At 48.0% G+C, this 19,001-nt stretch overlaps 1 protein-coding gene and 1 pseudogene across 2 annotated transcripts in view; one reads left to right on the forward strand and one right to left on the reverse strand.

Annotated features, from left to right (window-relative positions):
• The first annotated feature begins 284 nt into the window (after positions 1-284).
• TGM4 (transglutaminase 4) overlaps positions 285-19,001 on the forward strand; it is a 38,003-nt gene continuing 19,286 nt past the window's right edge. The window contains 5 exon segments of the mRNA XM_078350636.1: positions 285-369; positions 10,340-10,513; positions 12,691-12,797; positions 15,381-15,510; positions 17,691-17,809. Coding sequence (XP_078206762.1) covers positions 354-369; positions 10,340-10,513; positions 12,691-12,797; positions 15,381-15,510; positions 17,691-17,809 — 546 coding nt within the window. The 5' untranslated portion in view covers positions 285-353.
• Positions 7,184-9,206, reverse strand: LOC100406155 (melanoma antigen preferentially expressed in tumors pseudogene; annotated as a pseudogene). The gene is made up of 2 exons (XR_013527258.1): positions 9,097-9,206; positions 7,184-8,915 (listed from the first exon to the last, which is right to left on the reverse strand). The product of XR_013527258.1 is annotated as a melanoma antigen preferentially expressed in tumors pseudogene (transcript).

Genomic DNA, 19,001 nt, shown 5'->3' on the forward strand with positions numbered 1-19,001 from the left:
CGGTAACCAGAATGTCAGGCCACATGTGGTGGGGGTCATAGGGTCCTGGCTTTTGGTGACCCATTGTCAGGCTCATATAACAGACAAGGAGGTGCCATTCTTTATTTTCCCTTTTACAACAGCTCATGTTGGCTCCTGATTTCCTAGGTCTGATATGGAAGGCTCCAGGATTTTATTATTTCTAATCAACATCCCCTTCCCAAACCCTGCCCCTTGGCAGCCACAGCAGGGTCACATCTAGCCCAGGATCACATAAAAAGGGCTATTTTCTCCCCCTGTGGACCAGCGCTGTGGAAGCACCAGGTATCAGCAACAGTCTTCCCTGGCATTGCAGGAGAGAAGCTGAAGGGACGATGGACGCATCAAAAGGTGAGTGGGTGAGATCTCCATGGAGCTCCGCGTGCTCCTCCAGCCGGCTGGCCCTAAACCACTCTTTTGCCTCTGCCAGGTGCCTGGGGCCATTGCCCTCTCACTCTAACTTGTGGCCCTTGTGCTGCTTCCTCTCTGTCTCATCTTTTTTTTAAAAAACAAAAAACAAACTTTTCATTTAGGCATAATTTCAGATTTGCAAAAAGTCTGCAAAAATAAGAAGGATTTCTATATATCTTTTATCCAGATTCCCTAAATGACTAATGCATTTTCTTTATCCTTCTTATCAATCAGTGGACAAATAAATGACATTGATGATGAAGACAGACTGTTGATAGACAAACAGGGTTTTGTTTTTTTAACTCGAGTGTAAGTTGCAGACAGTACATTGTTAAATACTTCGGTGTGTGTTTCCTATAAACAAGGACATTCTCTTATGTGGCCAATACAATTATGAAAACCAGGACATGAACACCATTTCAGTACTGTCATCCAACCCGTAGATTTTATGCAGATTTCACCAGTTGTCCCAATAATGTCATGTATAGCAGAAGAAAATCCTGTGTCGGGCTTTGCGTTCTGTTGCCGCGCCTCTTGTTCGTCTGTTGTTCTTGGAGCTTTATGACTTCAACGTTTTTGAGGAGTACAGACCAGTTATTTTGTAGAGTGTGTCTCTCTGCGTCTTGTCCTTTCTCAAGGTCACCTGATGTATTTCCCTACTGCAGAGTGTCACTGCTTCTCAGAATGGGGAATAGCAGAGGGGGCTCATGTGCCAGGCTCTATGTCCCATGAGGATGCAGCTCCCTACCACCACCAAGAGCAGGCACCAGAGCCCCCAGTATTACTTCAGGGAGCCCAGGTGCTGCCAGGGAACAATGAGGCTGGGTTTGAACCCTTTGCCAACTCCCCAGCCTGCAAGCCCTTTGTGACCTACCAGCAGGGTTTGCTCAGCAGCCTCCTCTCTCGCTTGAGAAGCTGCTTGATAGCTAAGGAATGGCTGCTTTGAAACTCTGCAAAGGGACTAAGCCAGACCCTCCTGGTGTCCTGCTTCTCCTTTTTTGGAGGGTGACATTTTAAAAGAAATCAGATCAGACTCTTTAGTCCCAAGGCCACAGAATTTTGAGTTCCTCCTTAGATGGCTGATGCCTCACCTAGACTCAGCCTTGAAGGGTAAAGGGTCCTTGGGACTGAGGAAGTGTGGTGTGGTGTCATGGGAAGCACCTGCTGATTTGAGAGAGAGGATTCATGTCTCTGCCATGCACTAAATAGCCCTGCGGCTTTGGGAAAGTCACATCAATCCCGTGAAAGTGCTGTGTAAATTACCGAGGACTACCTGAAGGAAAGGCAGTGTCACCTGACCCGCACGGTCATTTTAAAGAGGAGCAGCCTGCTCCTTGGGGAGGTCTGATGACTTGCCTGAGGTCCCAGCCATGGGTGGCAGAGCTGGGATGCAAACCCGGTGTGTGTTCATCTCATGCTGCAGCACGCTGCCTCCCTGCTGGGCACTTTGACTTTACTCTCAAGATCTAAATCACCAAAGGCAGTCACCTCATGGCCACCAGTGTAGGGGTGTTGGTGGGGGGAGCTGACACCTCCTGAGGTGTCCTTTCTGCAAGTAACCATCACATGCCACCTTACAACATTAGTGAGTTGTGATGACTTCACGATGTTTTCATGAATACTATTTCATTTCTTCTTCAAACCACTCTGGGAGGTCAGGACATCCAAATAGGGACCTAGGAAATGGCGGTATGTGTGGGATAAAGGTAGGATTTCATATAAGTGGAGGAAATGAGAAATTGCGCAAGTTGTAGTATTAGGACAACTGGTTAGCATTTAGAGATCTAGAAAGCTAGATCTCTGTCTCCTGGTTTACACCATGACAAACCCCAGGAAGGTCAAAGATGAAACTGTAAAGGCATTAGAAGAAAATGAAGGCAATATGAAACATAGTCTTGGAGTAGAGAAGATGTTACAAAGGAAAATAGAAAACCTAGAAACATAAAGGAAAAGAAGGTAAAACTGACTACAGAAAAATTTAAAATATATGTGACATGAAACTTAGAGAGTCAGAGGTAATGGAACTGTGAAGGGTACTTTCAACACATATGAGAAATAAATGCTATTCTGTAGTATAAAAAGAGCTCTCACAGATATATAGGAGAATAACCAACATCCCAAAATATACATGGACAAAGAACAGTATTAGGTAGTTCGAAGAAAAGGAAATATAAATTGTAATATATGAAAAGATAATCTCACTTGGAACGGGGTGGTCATGAAATAAAACTGAAATGGGAGGTCAGGTGCAGTGGCTCATACATATAATACCAAAAATTTGGGAGGCCAAGGTGGGAGGATTGCTTGAGCTAATTAAAAATTAGCTGCAGCCGGGCATGGTGGCTCATGCCTGTAATCTCAGCACTTTGGGAGGCCAAGGTGGGCAGATCACTTGAGATCAGAAGTTAGAGACAAGCCTGGCTATCATGGTGAAACCCCGTCTCTACTAAAAAAATACAAAAATAAGCCAGGCATTGTGGCGCACACCTATAGTGCCAGCTACTCAGGAGACTGAGGCATGAGAATTGCTTGAACCTGGAAGGCGGAGGCTGCAATGACCTGAGACTGTACCACTACACTCCAGCCTGGGCGACAGAGTGAGACTTTGTCTCAAAAATAAATAAATAAAAATAAAAATTAGCCGGGCATGGTGGTATGCATCAGTAGTTCCAGCTACTCAGGTTCAAGACTGCAGTGAGCCATGTGTGCACCACAGCACTTCAGCCTGGGTGACAGGGCAAGACTCTGTCTCTTAAAAAATATATATATATAGGGCTGGGCACGGTGGCTCATGCCTGTAATCCCAGCACTTTGGGAGGCCGAGACGGGTGGATCACCTGAGGTCAGGAGTTCAAGACCAGCCTACCAACATGGAGAAACCCCCATCTCTAAAAATAAATAAATAAGCAAAGCAGCACTGAGATTTCATTTTTTCATTTATCAGATTGACCAAGATTAGAAGTTTAATAGTAAAGAGCTTTGAAAAGGCATCTTCTCATCTTTTTGTAGGAGGGTCACTGGTACAGTCACTAGAAGGCTCTCTGGCAGCATTTTCTGAAATAAAGATGCCCATATCCTGTGACACAGCAGTTCTGCTTTGGAAGATTTCTCTTACAAATATTGCCACGCATACAAGGTGGCACATACAAGGAAGTACATTGTAGCATGTAAGATTTTAAACAATCTACACGTCCATCCACAGGGATAGTAGCTACTAAAAATAACGAGGTTGACACCAGCCTGGGCAACATAGGGAGACCCCGTTTTCATGAAAAATGAAAAAATTAGCTGGGTGTGATGGGGCATGCCTGTAGTGCCAGCTAATCAGGAGGCCGTAGTGGGAGGACTGGTTCAGCCAGGAAAGTCGAGGCTGCAGTGAGCTGTGATCACTCCATTGCACTCAAGCCTGGGCAACAGAATGAGACTGTCACCAAAAAAAAAAAAAAAAAAAAAAAAAAATTAAATAAGAAGAAGATCTAGTTGGGTGGTTAGGAGGTAAACTTCAATATACGTGTGTGAGAGAGAAAGAGGGAGAAAGGGAGAGAGAAGCAAGGTGCAGAATAGTGCATTGAGAAAGCTTGTGTTTGTTTAAAGTATTAGTTTATGGCAGAGAAAACTGGAAAGATACTTGGATACTTTATAGTGATTTTCTCTGGAGAAAGGATCTGAAAGTCTGGGATGGGAGAGAGACTTAATTTTTGCAATGGGCATTTATTACTTTTATTTTTATTTTTTTTGAGACAAGGTTGCACTCCATCACCCAGGCTGGAGTGCAGTGATGTGATCTCAGCTCACTGCAGCCTCCGCCTCTCAGGTTCAAGTGATTTTCCTACCTCAGCCTCTTGAGTAGCTGGGACTACAGGCACGTGCCACCATACCCAGGTAATTTTTGTATTTTTAGTAGAGATGGCGTTTCACCATTTTGGCCAGGCTGGTCACGAACTCTTGGCCTCAGGTGATCCACCTACCTCAGCCTCCCAAAGTGCTGGGATTACAGGCATGAGCCACCGTACCTGGCCTTTTCTTTATCCTATTTGTGATTCTTTGTGATTCCTAAATAAGTGGATTCATATCTCTCATTCATTCTGGAAAGTTCTCAACCACCACCTCTTTGCTGCTGCTCCCCAGTCTTGATTCTCTCCTTCCAGAACAACTATAGTCTATACTTTAGACCTTTTCATCCAAGACTCCACGTCTCTAAACTGCTTTTCATATTTACTTCTATTTATATTTCTCTAGGTTTTATTATAGGTATTTGTTACCAGTCTGTTTTCTAGTTCACTGATTCTCTTTCAGTTATGTCTATTTGCCATTTAACCATGACTTTTTTTCATTTCAAGAACCACATTTTTATTTTTAAAAGTTATGTTTTAAAAAACTTATCTGGTCATTCTTAATAGTGGCTTATTCCTTTCTCATAGTTTTGATTCCTTCTCTTATGTTCCTAGCCATTTTTTGACTTGGCTATTTTATGGTCTGTATATATTTTTTAAAATATTTTATTTTATTTTTGAGACAGAGCCTTGCTCTGTCACCAGGCTGCAATGAAGTGGTGCAACCTTGGCCTTCTGGGTTCAAGTGATTCTTCTACCTCAGCCTCCCAAGTAGCTAGGACCACAGTCGCATGCCACCACGCCTGGCTAATTTTTTTGTGTTTTTAATAGAGATGGGGTTTCACCTTGTTGGTCAGGATGGTCTCAATCTCTTGACCTCGTGATCTGCCCACCTTGGCCTCCCAAAGTGCTGGGATTACAGGCGTGAGCCACCACGCCCTGCCTAAATATTTTATTTATTATTTTTTGAAGTAAGGTCTCACTCTGTCACCCAGGCTGTAGTGTAGTGGTGTGAACATGGCTCACTGCAGCCTTGACCTCCCAGGCCCAAGTGAAACTCTTGCCTCAGCCTCCTAAGTAGCTGGGACTGCGTGTGCACACCACCATTCTCAGCTAACTAAAAAATTTTTTTGTAAAGACAGGGTTTCCCTATGTTGTCCAGACTGGTCTTGAACTCCTGGGCTCAAGGGATCCTCCTGCCTCAGCCTCCCGAAGTGCTGGGATTATAGGCATGAGCCACTGCACCTGGTCCATAGTCTCTATACATTATTTTATAGTCTGTATATTATCTGATTTCTTGGAAGAATACTTGTGTGGTTTCTGCTAAAATAGTGGATTTTTTGTTTTAAAATTTAGGGCTATAAGCTCATCTTGAGTGTGACTTTATCTGTGGGAATTCCATAAAACTTTGGTGGGGAATAAATCCCTCCAAAGAGGATTGGCATTTATCCCCTAAACCAGTGACAACTGTGACTAGGAGTCAATTTATGCCTATGAGCCAAGGACAACTGTTTATTTTATTTTCTTAGTTTGGAGGAATCCCAGACCTCTACAGAAAGAGGTGATGTTTCAAATTTTTCATAACTGGTATGCATTCTGCTGAGGCTGCGCTCCCACATGCAGTCAAGGAAGGACACTGTCCAGCAGTGCCTGCTGGCAGGTGGCGGTAGCCTCAGGCAGCAATATGGACACTGTGGGGGGTACGTGATTTATTGTGGCAAAAGGTACAAAGAAAAATCAGCAAAGGGAAGAGGCACATGGGGTGAGGTCCTGTGGGAACTAGCAGGTGCTTCCAAGAGTCCTCTCCAGTGGTCACACAGGATGTGTTCAATTCCTTTAACAATTAGTTGTGACATGTGTTTTTTCTGTGTGTCTCATTCAGCAATCATAACTTTACTTTTTTTCAGTAATCTCGTATGCTAATCCAGACCTTTCATCTGGAATGGTTGTTTGCAAGAACTGTCAGAAGTAAATTTCTATTCTTTCTAAATGGTCCAGTCTCCAGTGTTCCATCACAGCAGCACAAATGGGCTAAGATGCTCCAGCTAGCCATGGGCCCACCCCAAGATTTTAGCCCAAGAAGAGGAGACACCTGGGAAGGTAGGTTGTCTGCCAGGTGGCCTCTCTGCTGGAGGGAGCAGGTTCCCAGGCCCTGTGCAGCAGTGCAGAAGGAAGGCCACTTGCTGGGGCTTGCCTTCCTGGAGAACACTTGTCCAGACCCCAATCCCAAAGCCACTCCAGCAAGAATGAGCTGTGCTGTCTCCAAACACATCACCGGCCACATCCCCAAGGTAGCCCTCTGATATGGGCGTGACCACTCCACCCATTTTGTAGTTACAAAAGCCCACGTGTCCAGGGCTGGCCTCCATGATCTCTGCCGAGGATGAGTTTCCTCTGTAGGTGAGCCCTCGGGAGCAGGGGAAGATCCCTGCATCTCACTTCAGTTTACCTCACAGGCCACAGTGGGGCTTCCTAATCTAGGGGTTCTCAATGTGTGCTCCCTGGGCCAGCAGTGTCAGCGTCATCAAGGAAGCTGCTGGAGAGGCGAATTCTCAGCCACACCCCAGATGTGCTGAATCAGAAACTCGGTGGGCCGGCAGTCTGTGTTTTACCACACCCTCTGCCCCCTGGAATTGCCTGGAAAGCGATGAAAACACAGAGGCTCCACCCCATTCAGATCAACTGTATTAGATTTGCTGGGGGAAAACATATACAGTTTTTTTTTTTTTTTTTTTTTTTTTTTTCTTCATACTGCTTCTTTTTATTTCCAAAATTTTTTTTTACAACAGTCCACACAGGGATTACCTCCCACATGTACTTTCCAAGCCAGAATCCCCCTTTAGAAATTCAGATTCTATTTCTAACTCTATAGGATGCATCTCCCCAAAGATTCCATCAACTCTTCAAGTCAACATCTGTCCACCCCCAACTTCCCCTTTTTTCCCTCGCTCACACTGAACATTGGTCTCAAACTGTGGCTGTTGTGTTGCTTCAAGATGCACTTGAATCCTGGGCTTCAGTGTCCAAGTATGCAGAATGAAGCATTTGACATGTGCACCCAGCTAGGCAGGCATGAAACAGGGGCACAGGATAGGATCTGGGTCATAGAAGGTTCTGTCCCCACAGTGAGGACAGGGGGTGGCACTGAGCCAGACCATGCCAGGCCGTCCCAATTCGCATAGCAACTCCCTAAGCCTGGTGTGCAGATAGGCAAGTCTCCCCAGGTCGAGGGTGCCATTGATGTCCTCAAAGCTCTCCACGGGGACAGGATACAGCACGTGGCTCAGATTATTCAACCCGATGATGTGGTGCACGAGGCTCTCCAGGACAGACATGGAGATGGGATTCCCGCAGAAGCTGAAGGTGGTAAGCTGGGAGCAGTGGCTCAGGGAAGGCAGAAGAACAAGGAGCTGAGTATCCACGATTCCACACTCATCTAAGTCCAGGTCCTGGAGGGTGGCGGAGGTTCTCTCTAGCAGAGCTTGGAGGAGCTCGGGATTTATCTCGGTCAGCATGACCCCACTTAGACTCAGGACACTCAGCTGACTGATGTTGGGGCTCTGGGACAGATGTGTCACATCTTCTTCTGAAAGCCAGCAGTTAGTTATCGAGAGGGTTTCCAACGGGTTCATCATGCATCTGAGCAACTGATCCAGGTGGCCTCTGAGGAAAAATAAAGAGTCCACATAGAGCTCCTCAAGGCAGTGGAGATTGAGGAACTGAGAGATGAACTGGGCGATAAACTGCTCCTCCTTCTCCGGGGAAATGAAGGAAGACGGATGGTTGTGGGCGAGGAGCAGTCTACGCAGATTACTCATCTGGCTCAGGTGAGGAGAAAATTTCGCCGAGGTGGGTAGTTTCCAGGTGCAAGTCACTTCCAAATCTTCAATAGAGTCCAGCTGCACCATTTTCAGGATCATCTTGATATTCTGCACAGACATTGCAAAAATCTTCAGCTTCTTACAGCACAGGTGTAGTACGTCTTTCTTTCTCCTCACTATCTCAATCAGGTGGATGAACAATTCATCATAGGCACCTTCCTTGAGGGACAGGTCTACGAGAGCCTCTATTGGAATAAAGCGCTGCCCTGCCTCTGTGCTCGAACCATCTACTTTTCGCTTCTTTCTCATGGGCTGAGCTGCTTCTGGCTCTGGAAATGAGCACAGACTGACCCTTTTTCCAGACCACACGGTCCAGAAGTCTTGATGAGAATTCTTTCGTAAATCCAGCACTTTGAGTGTCCACCTCCTGGGGCGAACCTCCTGGGCAAGCAGCACATCAACTCCATCAAGCACAGCTTTGAAGGTCTCCACGTGAAGCTGCTGTCCCTTCATCAGCACTCCCAGAGGGAGGCAGGTGAAGGGCTAGGCCTGCACCATGGCCTTCAGGGTCTGGTTGTGTCTCCCGTCAAAGGCTGCCGTGAAGAGCGGCGGGAAGAGCTCCCTGGGGAGCAACTCCAGGGCAGCGATGGCCAGGGCCTCATTCTTCAGCAGGCTCTGCCCCGCCAGGTCCACGAGTCTCCGTGGGCTCGTCCACATGCTCATGCTGATGAATCGGCTCTGAATGTAAGTCCGAAAATGCCTTCGTTCCATTTTGAAGCAATTCTGGCTGGCCTCAGGACCTCCAACACTTGGATTTCTAGGTCTCAGTCACCTCCTCAACTGTGGCCAGTGTTCCAGGGCAGGCGGCTCGGGGTGACCAAGAGGGGCACATCATTTTCTTTGGTCTTCCACCCATTTCCAGAGAGAAAACAGGGACTGGGGACAGGGGTGGTGCCAGGGCACAAGCCCAAGGCCACCCTGTGGGGCAGCAAGGACTCAGGGCTTGAACTCACGTTTTTCCAAAGATAGTGTGCCACGCCGCGAAGTTGCTGTATTTACCTACTTCTGCAACCCCCCAGGGCTGAAGAGACCCCCCACCGGGATTCCGTTTACTTGCGCTCTGTGTGGAGCGCGCATACTTCCCTCCCAACATATACAGTTTTATACCCCCCAGGTGGTTTCAACATGCAGTCAAAACACATTTCCCTTCATGACTCATGAGCCTGGGAATAGTTTGAATTTTAGATAAAGGGGAGGGGTTTGGGTTCCAAGCTGAGGTAACACAAAGAAATGTCATTATAACAGACACATGGTAAGAAATACATGGGGTATTTCTTACATGTATTATGCATGTGGATAGCGTTTCTTTTACCAGATGTACTTTTCACTTTAGCATTGAAGAAAAACATCCCCCCTTTTCTTTCCGGGGTGGGGGAACGGAGTCTCACTCTGTCACCCAGTCTGGAGTGCATTGGCTCAATCTTGGCTCCTGACCTCAGGTGATCCGCCCCCATCAGCCTCCCAAAGTGCTGGAGTACAGGAGTGAGTGAGCCACTGCGTCCGGCCTTAAAAGTCCCATTTATAATGCAAGTGGTCTTGGCCTTGGATCATGGGAACTCCTTGGTCCTTCTTCCTCTATTTGGATCAAAAGGCTTCACCCCAGCTACTTTGCACCCCACCCTTCCTTCAGGATGTGAACTCTCGCCTTGGGATGGTGTCTGATTGAAAGCGGATGGGAGTCTGGGCTGAACAGGAAGGGGAGCAACCCCAGGGGTCATCTGTTCCCTCCTCAGTTTGCCCAATCCCCTCTTTTCCTCCAGCTTCTGTGTTGATTGACAGAGAGCACCCTGGCTCCAGCTTTGTCCTGAGGCCATGTCTGCAGAGAGGGGTAGTTGGGGAGGGGGCCTTGCCTAACAGCCACTCACAGACTCACTCTGTCTGAGACTCAGTTTCCTTACCTGTAAGATGGGCGTGTACCTTCCTACCTTTCGGGGTTACATGACTGAGCACTTGAGTGCACTGCTCTCAGCTCATCCCCCATGTAACCCCACAAGGTAGGTACGTGCACACCCATCTTACAGGTGAGGAAACTGAGTCTCAGACAGATTCATAGCCAGCCAGAGGTGGAGCAGGGATGCCCGACTTGAAAGCCTGGCTCCGCCTCCACACACTGTCAGATTTTAAAGGCAGGAGAAGAAGGTGATCAGGGAATAAACATTCTCTGTGCTCTTTCCCCACGTGTTGTGTTGCTGACAGAGCTGCAGGTTCTCCATGTTGACTTCTTGAAGCAGGATAATGCCGTTTCTCACCACACGAGGGAGTTCCAAATGAGCAGTCCTGTGTTCCGGCGAGGGCAGGTGTTTCACCTGCGGCTGGCACTGAACCATCCCTTACAATTCTACCACGAACTGAAACTGCAATTCAGCACAGGTGAAGCCTTGGGGCCCTACTTGTGGGCTTGGGGGAGGGACCACAGAGGTCCCTGGATGCTGGAGTGGCCCTTTCTGGCCAGTCTGAGCCAGGAGTGCCTTCCCCTCCCTGATCCCCAGTTTCTCCATCTGTAAAGTGGGAATATTAGGAGGTATGATGGGAAGCTCAGTCAGGACTTGGCATACAGTGAGGCTCCGATTCCTTGGCTAAGCAGGGGAGGGGCCAGAGCAGAGGGAGGAGGCGACTCAGCAGGCATCTGCTTCGGTGGAGTCTGGAACATTGTGTAGAGATGAACCATAGGACTGAGGTGTGCTGACACCACAGCTGGGTGGGCTGGAGGCAAGCAGTAATAATGATTAAAATATCACATTTTGGTTGCAAAGATAATAGGAAAAGGCTCACACATTTGTTATAGTTAGGTAAATATGTGTGCATAAATACAACTAGGGGAACGGAGAGAAAATGTGTTAGCTCTTGTGGTAGGATAATGGAGGAGGGTCTTCTTGAATGTTGTTTTTAAAATAGTTCAAGTAAGCCAGGCATGGTGGCTCATGCCTATAATCCCAGCACATTGGGAGGCCGAGGCAGGCAGATCACCTGAGGTCAGGAGTTCAAGACCAGACTGGCCAACATGGTGAAACCATATCTCCAGCAAAAATACAAAAATTAGTAGGGCACTGTGATGGGTGCCCGTAATCCCAGCTACTCAGGAGACTGAGGTAGGAGAATCGCTTGAACCTGGGAGGCAGAGGTTACAGTGAGGTGAGATAGCGCCATTGCACTTCATTCTGGTGACAAGAGTGAAACTCTGTCTCAAAAAAAAATTAGATCAAGTAGATCTACTTTACAAGAGGGCATCCAATAGCACTTTCTGGGAGAGAGCTCCTTTTTGCTCCTACTCTGAGTGAATGACAGGCGTAGGGTCTCCTCCACCATGCTGGTGGAGATCAGTCAGAACAGCCTCCGTTCCCTTCATCCAGTATGAAATAAGCACCTACTGTGTGCCGTGCCATGATTTGCCCGCTCAACCATGGACTGGGACCTTGCTGTCACTGACCGGTGACTTTATACTGGCCCCGAGTCCATGTGCATTCCCTCACCCAGAATTTCCTGAGCACCTGCCACACGTCAGGTGTTGCACTGAGCACTCTCCATGTGTGATGCAGTGAGACTCGCTCACTCAGCAAGTGTTTGTTGAGTACCTACTTTGTGCCAGGGAACCCAGAGGTAAAGTGGTCCCTGCCTCCTAGACCTGACTGTACTAGCAGAGAAAGCAACAAAGGAACAAAAGATAATTTCAGACAGGGCCAAATATGATGAAGAAACAAAAACAAGAGTCTCCTCCAGCAAGAGAGAAAGCAGCAGGTCAGGCGGGGCTGACGCTGTCAGGGTTGGAAGGACTGCTGTGGGAAATGACCCTGCTGAGACCCATGTAACACGCAGGAGCCACCGTGTGAAGAGCTGAGAGCAGGGTATTCCCAGCCACAAGCATGGCAAGTGCCAGGGCCCTGAGGAAACAACACTTGTGGCCACGTGCTGTTTGTCATGAGCTAACTCTCTGGGGACCAGAAACTCAATTATGACAGGGAGGAAAAGGGGGAGTTGGAGAGAAGCCTCACTGAGGGCCACCTGCACGCTATGGAAAAAGCTTGGCTTTGATTCCAGTAGTCCCTGGAGCTCATAACATAACCTGGCTGACCTTTCAAAGAAGATCCTGTGACAGCATACAGGGTAGGCAGTGGCATCTGCCTCCTCCAGATGAGAGGAGCAAAGGTTAAGCTGTTCCCCTGCATTACGTGGAGTGGACCAGCTTGCGGGCTGTGGCACTAGCGGATGGGGGTTAAACCAACAGTAACTCTGGTGAGCACATGACAGAGGCAGGAGCTCTAGGGAGGGCTGGATCTGATGGGAAAAAAGAAAGGGAAGACGCAGAGAGGAGGAGGCAGGGAGCTCATCTAAATTGAGTAGAAAACTAAAACTGGTCATGTGGGGCACAGGAAGGCATCTGCAGAATTAGCGAAGCTGGACCCAGGGAGCCAGGGGACAAACAAGCCTGGACAGGAGGGATGGGGGCCTCGTGAGTGGGCAGTAGGTGCCCCCGAAGCAGGGGAGATTGTCTCGGGTGTGGCCCATGGCTGGGCCAATGTCAAGACTCTGTTCCCTTTGTGTGTCTCCAGGGCTGAATCCTAGTATCGCCAGACACACCCTGGTGGAGCTCGATCTGAGGAAGCCCTCAGACCACTACAACTGGCAGGCATCCCTTCACGATGAGTCTGGCAAAGAGGTGAGCACCCACCGGGCTGGCGGATTCCCCCTAATGGGAGCAGCCCCTATCTGCTTTGTCATCTGTCAGTCGGAAATGTGGTTTAAAGCCACCCACGGCAGAACATGACAGAGGGGTCATGTCTCCTAATGTCTGTTTCCCTCTTCCACCTCCTCCGAGCACACAGTACCTCTGATGGTGGCCGAACCCCTACCTGTCACCCTTCTCCTTTTCATTTCAAAGGGAACAATGTTCACTGGAGGACATGAGCAGAGAGAAATACATAAAAATAACCTGTGGTTCCACCAATTAAGTTACCCATCTTCCTGCCAGGCTTTTGTATGTCATGGTCAAATACAAAGTGGGGGTAGTCCACCTCCAGCTTCACTCACTTGAGGAGGCCTAATGAACGCTTTCCACAGTGGCTCCTGCCTGCGCGTCTGGGCTTACGGTGGCTGGATTTCCACCCTTACGGGGAGCGCTGGGTGTTCAGTTGTCTCCAGTCTTCATCTCTCAACCAGATCTTCAGACTAGCTTGTGGATATTTCCTTAGGCTAAATCCCTAGAAGTTTAATGCTAGGCTAATGCCATGATTTTAAAATGGCAGTTACACTGGGTTTTTGTAGAAGCAGAATCTGCTGGTGGAAATGAGACGAATGGGCCAGCTGCTGCTGGAATCCCCACTAGTGCCCCGGGCTCTTCCTTCCTCTCCCTCCCATCCAGATCTCAGACTCCCAACCACAATTTTGCATTTGAGTGGTTTTTAGAGTATCAAGAAAATCTCTCCCGAGGTGGGCATGGGGTGTGGGCAGGAGCTGCATATTTCTTTACTCAAAAAGTGTATTTTAAAAGTTTTTTAAATTGACATATAACACATGTAAAGGACACAAATCTTAACGGTTTGTGCAATGAATTTTTACATATGAATAGAGCCGTGGGACCAGCACCCAGATGGTGGAGGACATTTCCTGCATCCTGGAAGGCCGGTTCTCCAGGGCTCCATTGTAATGAACACTGAGGGCACGACCTCCTCCCTGCCACAAGAAGGGTATCGGGAGTTAGCCTTGTGGATTCTGGAGTTTTAGCACAGTGAGGTTGATCCCAGCTCTACCTCTTGGGCCACCTCTGTGAACCTGTTTCCCCACCAGCAAAATGATGACAGCGGAACATTTATCTATGTTAGCTTGTTTAGTTTTCACAGTGTTCCCACAAAGAAGGGGATCTATTATTCCAAATTCTTAAAGGAGAAAACTGAGGCACAGGAGAGGTTAAGTAACCAGCCAAGGTAATACGGCCAGTAAGAGGTAGAGCTGGCTAGCCTGGGCAACACAGAGATACCCCATCTCTACTTAAAAAAAAAAAAGAAATAATTATCCAGATGTGGTGGTGAGCACTTGTAGTTCCAGCTAGTTAGGAGGCTGAGGCAGGAGAATTGCTTGACCCTGGGAGTTCAATGCTGCAGTGAGCTGTGTTTGTGCCGTTGCACTCCAGCCTGGGTGACAGAGAAAGACTCTGTCTCAAAAAAAGGGAGGGAGGGTGGAATTGGGATTTGAACTGAGAGCCTATTCCTCCTGTGAGTTATCTTATAATAATAAGCACCTCATGGGAGGATCTTGGACCACAATGAAAATGTTTTGTGGCAATGATGAGAATTATTGTTGGTACCATTGTGGCTACAGCAATATTGATTTATCCTAATTATCTCTCTAGTTATTATTTATTCTAAAAGGCTGGATAAAGGCCTGGACACCCTTAGACCAGTGGCCTTCTGGGACTCTGGCTGCTTGTATTCCAAGAGAAAGGTGTTGTTTGCTCCAAAGACAGCTGACATTTCACCCTTGCCCTGAAGTTCCAGGCTCTGAGCTAGACACCTGTCTTAGTCCATTTTTGCACTGCTCTAAAGAAATACCTGAGACTGTTAATTTATAAAGAAAAGGAGTTGAATTGACTCACAGTTCCACATGGCTGGGGATACCTCAGGAAACTTACAATCATGGCAGAAGGGGAAGCAGGCACATTTTACATGGTAGCAGGTGAGAGAGAGAACAAGAGCAGGGAAAACTGTCTTATAAAAGCATCAGCTCCGGTGAGAACTCACTCACTATCACGAGAACAGCATGGGGAAAACTACCCTCATGATCTAGTCACCTCCCACTGAGTCCCTCCCTCAACATGTGGGGATTATTGGGATTATAATTTGAGGTGAGATTTGGGTGGGGACACAGAACCAACTATGTCAGTACCTCATGTGTGTTTTATCTACAGCATTTTCCCAGCAACCTGGAGATGGTATCACCTTCAGGCTGTGGTGAAGGGAGTGAAGTTTGGGGAGGTGAAAATGTCCACCAGCTTCTTGAGTCCAGTGTGTCTAGGGCTCTTGAATGACTTGCCAAAGCCTCGTGCTGTGTGCGGCTGCTTTTCTGTCGCATGCATCCTTCCCTTGCAAGAGCACTCCTGGCTGTTCAGGGTCCTGACCATTCCTTGTCTCGGCTGGTTCCAGATGGGATGATTTGTTAGGACTGATGGATTTTTCTGGGAAGCATTTGTAGGATTTGGAATCTGGCCAGAGGGTGTGGTGTCCACCTTATCTTGTGGTTTGCTCAGGTCACAGTGGCTGTCACCAGTACCCCAAATGCCATTGTGGGGCATTACCAACTACATGTGAAAACTGGAAGCCACATCCTTAAGTCTGAAGAAAACATCCTATACCTTCTCTTCAGCCCATGGTGTAAAGGTACTACGAATCTCAGGTCTGCTGGGGAGTGGCAGGTGCCCCTGGCAAAACCTGTTGTGTGCAATGCATAGCCTATGAGCTTTTGTTTGCTCTCAAGGTATTTGCAAACTAGTTTAAGGGATGTGACCCAGGAACAGATCACGAACACCATTGGAGCATTTTCTTTGTGACCAGGCTCCTTAGAATGGAGGTCTTTATTCCCCATTTCCACTTCTCCCTAATGCCTTGCCCTACCCCAGCACACTTCTGCCTCCACCACTGTACAGAGGCTGCCTTGGTGGGGGAGGGGGAGGGACAAGCAAGGACTTCTTCCTTGCCAACTCTGGGGCAGAGCCTGAATTGCGGTTGGTTTCTCCCTTCTGTTCCCTTAGTTCTGTTCTCTTCTCTCCACTTCCTCATGTACCAGCTCACTTCTTCCTTTGGCTACACTGGAACCTCTATACAAATGGCATTTGAGGCTACTTCTGCCATCGCCAGCACTGGCTTCTCTCCAGAGGGTACTGGACATCTTGTTGCAGCCTCAAATGTAGCACATTCTGTGTCAACCCTTTTCCACACCTGCCCCTCCTCCTGTGGCCTTCTTGAAGTCAAAAGCCATCAGGTGCCCATGCTAGAAGCCAAGGAGCTTTTTTTTTAAACTTTGTATTTGGAAATGATTTTGAGCTCACAGAAAAGTTGCAAAAATGATATAAAGAACAACCTATACCCTTTATCCAGGCTCACCTATTGTTAACATTTTGCCCCATTTACTTAATCATTTTCCCTCCCTCCCTCCTCTACACACACGCGCATGCGCGCTTTTATTTTTGAACCATTTGATAATAAGTTACATATAAGTTGCTTCTTTACCCCTAAACCCTTTAAAGTATATTCCCTAATAACAGGGATATTCTCTCATATAACCACAGGACAGTTATCAACTTCAGTAAATTGTTAGCATAACACTTTCGTCTACTATCTATATTCCAGTTCGGACACTTGATCATTTATTTATTTATTTTTGAGTTGGAGTTTCACTGTTGTTGCCCAGGCTGGAGTGCAATCGCGCCATCTCAGCTTGCTGAAACCTCGCCTCCTGGGTTCAGGTGATTCTCCTGCCTCAGCCTCCCGAGTAGCGGGGATTATGCCACCACGCCCAGCTAACTTTTGTATTTTTAGTAGAGATGAGGTTTCACCATGTTGGCCAGACTGGTCTTGAACTCCTGACCTCAGGTGATCCACCTGCCTTGCCCTTCCATAGTTCTGGGATTACAGGTGTGAGCCACCACGCCCAGCCGGTCAGTTGATTTTATGATGTTCTTTATAACATTTTTTCCCTCCAAAACAGGATCCAGTCTAGAATCATATTTTGCATATAGTTATATTTATTTACCTCCTTTAATCTAGAACAATTTCTCAGCCTTTGTCTTTTTTGACATATTTTTGAGGAATAGAAGTCCCCCTTTTAACAGATCATTTGTCATTTTGGGTCTGATGATTTGTCATCTTTAGATTCAGGTTACACAGTCCTCGCTGGATATCATGTAAATGACATGCCCTTCTCGGGAAAATCATATCTGGAGGCACACAGTGTCTGCCTGCCCCTTGCTGGGAATGTTGAATGTGATTATTTGGTCAAGGCGTTGTCCAGTTTTTCTGCTACATAGTTACTATATAATTTTTTGTAATGAGTAATCAATGTGGACACACTTTAAGACCATCCAAATATCCTGATCCTCATCAAAATTCTCCACCCCTAGATTTAGCATGCACTGATGGTTCTTGCTTCAACCATTCTTGACTGTGATGGCTGCACAGTGATTTTCCAAGGCCAGCTCTCCACCATGTTTACCTGCTACCACCTGACATTTCCTGTAGGCAGAGCCCTCCCTTCACCCCCACCCGTCTCTCTCTACCATCTGTATGGACTCATGAACTCTCTCTTTTCCGTGGTTTATGATTCATCCTTTTCTTAACTCATGCTTAAATTGCTCCAGATTTTCCCAGGGGAAGTCCCCTACAGCTGGCTCAGGAAGTTCTTTTGATACCTTCCCTCCCGCCCACCTCCCTCCTGCAACATTAGCTGTTCCAAGTCCCTCACAAAGACCTTGAAGATCCCCCAGCACAGACAGTCCCCAGTGGCAAGCGTGCTGCTGTCCTAGGGTGTGCCATAACCTCTGTGGATGTGTGGTTTGCTTCAGAGGACACGGTTTTCATGCCTGATGAGGACGAGCATAAAGAGTACATCCTCGACGACACGGGCGGCCATTACATGGGGGTTGCCAGAAGTATCAAATACAGACCCTGGAACTTTGGTTAGGTAATGACTTGTTGTCATGTGGCTGGACCAGGCCCCATTTGCTAGACCAACCTTTTAGTTGGGTAGTAGCCAGTAAAGGTTGTGGAGAAAGGTTTGTGAACCTCAGGTCAAACGCCATACATGAGAAACGTGGCCAGAGAGGGGTGACCTGCCCAGGTTGCACAGATGGGGTGGAGTCCTAGGCAGAAGCCCTCCCACGAGACCTCCCATGAGAGAGACATGGTGGGGTGGCTTTTCCACCCCACCATGGCTCTCTCCCACCCCCCCACAGCTCTCTCCCACCCCCCAACGGCTCTCTCCCACCCCCCACGACTCTCTCCCACCCCCCACGACTCTCTCCCACCCCCCACGACTCTCTCCCACCCCCCATGGCGCTCTCCCACCCCCCACGACTCTCTCCCACCCCCATGGCTATCTCCTACTCCCTACCTCCCAGTGTATTTACCAAAGAACCAAGCACTGTTACAAGGAAGGCCTGTTACTATTAGAATGTTGGCGTTGACAAACAGCTTCTAAACGTGAGGGAGCTTTTCAGAGACTTGTGTGGAGGCCTTTGCTAAGTGGAGGGCAAGTGCCTTCCTGCAGCCATGAGGCAGGAGAGCCGCGTGGAAACAAGAAAAGTTCTGAAGCTGGGGTGTGAGGATGCGGGACACCAGACACTTCCCATTACCCCTCACCCCAGATTTAGCAACAAAAAGCTCCTGGGAAATGCCAGGCACTTCACAGCTGCTTGAGTTTCCCCTCCTCCCCCTGAGTCTGGACACCCAGAACAGGATTGAAGTAGGGATGAGGGAGGAGGGACTGCCAGCTGGTGAGGCTCACACTGTGTGCTCTGTGCAAGGTGCGCCCCGCGTGCCCTACCCACTCTCACTTGTTCCTGGAAGGCCCTCAGCATCCTTACACCTGAGGACTGGAGGGAAATGGAATGGGAGGGAGTATCTGGCAAGGAAACAACCAAACGAACCACAGGAGGGGCAGTGAAGAAGGAATCACCTGAGTCCTAGGGAGTTGCCCCTCTTAGAAAATCAAGGGGTGATTTTAAGAACCCCAAAGAGTGGCTGGCTGTGGTGGCTCACACCTGTAATCTCAGCACCTTGGGAGGTGAAGGTGGGAGGATGGCTTGAGGACAGGAGCTCAAGGCCAGCCTGGGCAACATGGAGGCCTGGTCTCTACAAAAAATGAGCAAATTAGC

The sequence above is a fragment of the Callithrix jacchus genome, chromosome 15 (genome assembly GCF_049354715.1).
Source record: "Callithrix jacchus isolate 240 chromosome 15, calJac240_pri, whole genome shotgun sequence".
Taxonomy (NCBI): domain Eukaryota; kingdom Metazoa; phylum Chordata; class Mammalia; order Primates; family Cebidae; genus Callithrix; species Callithrix jacchus.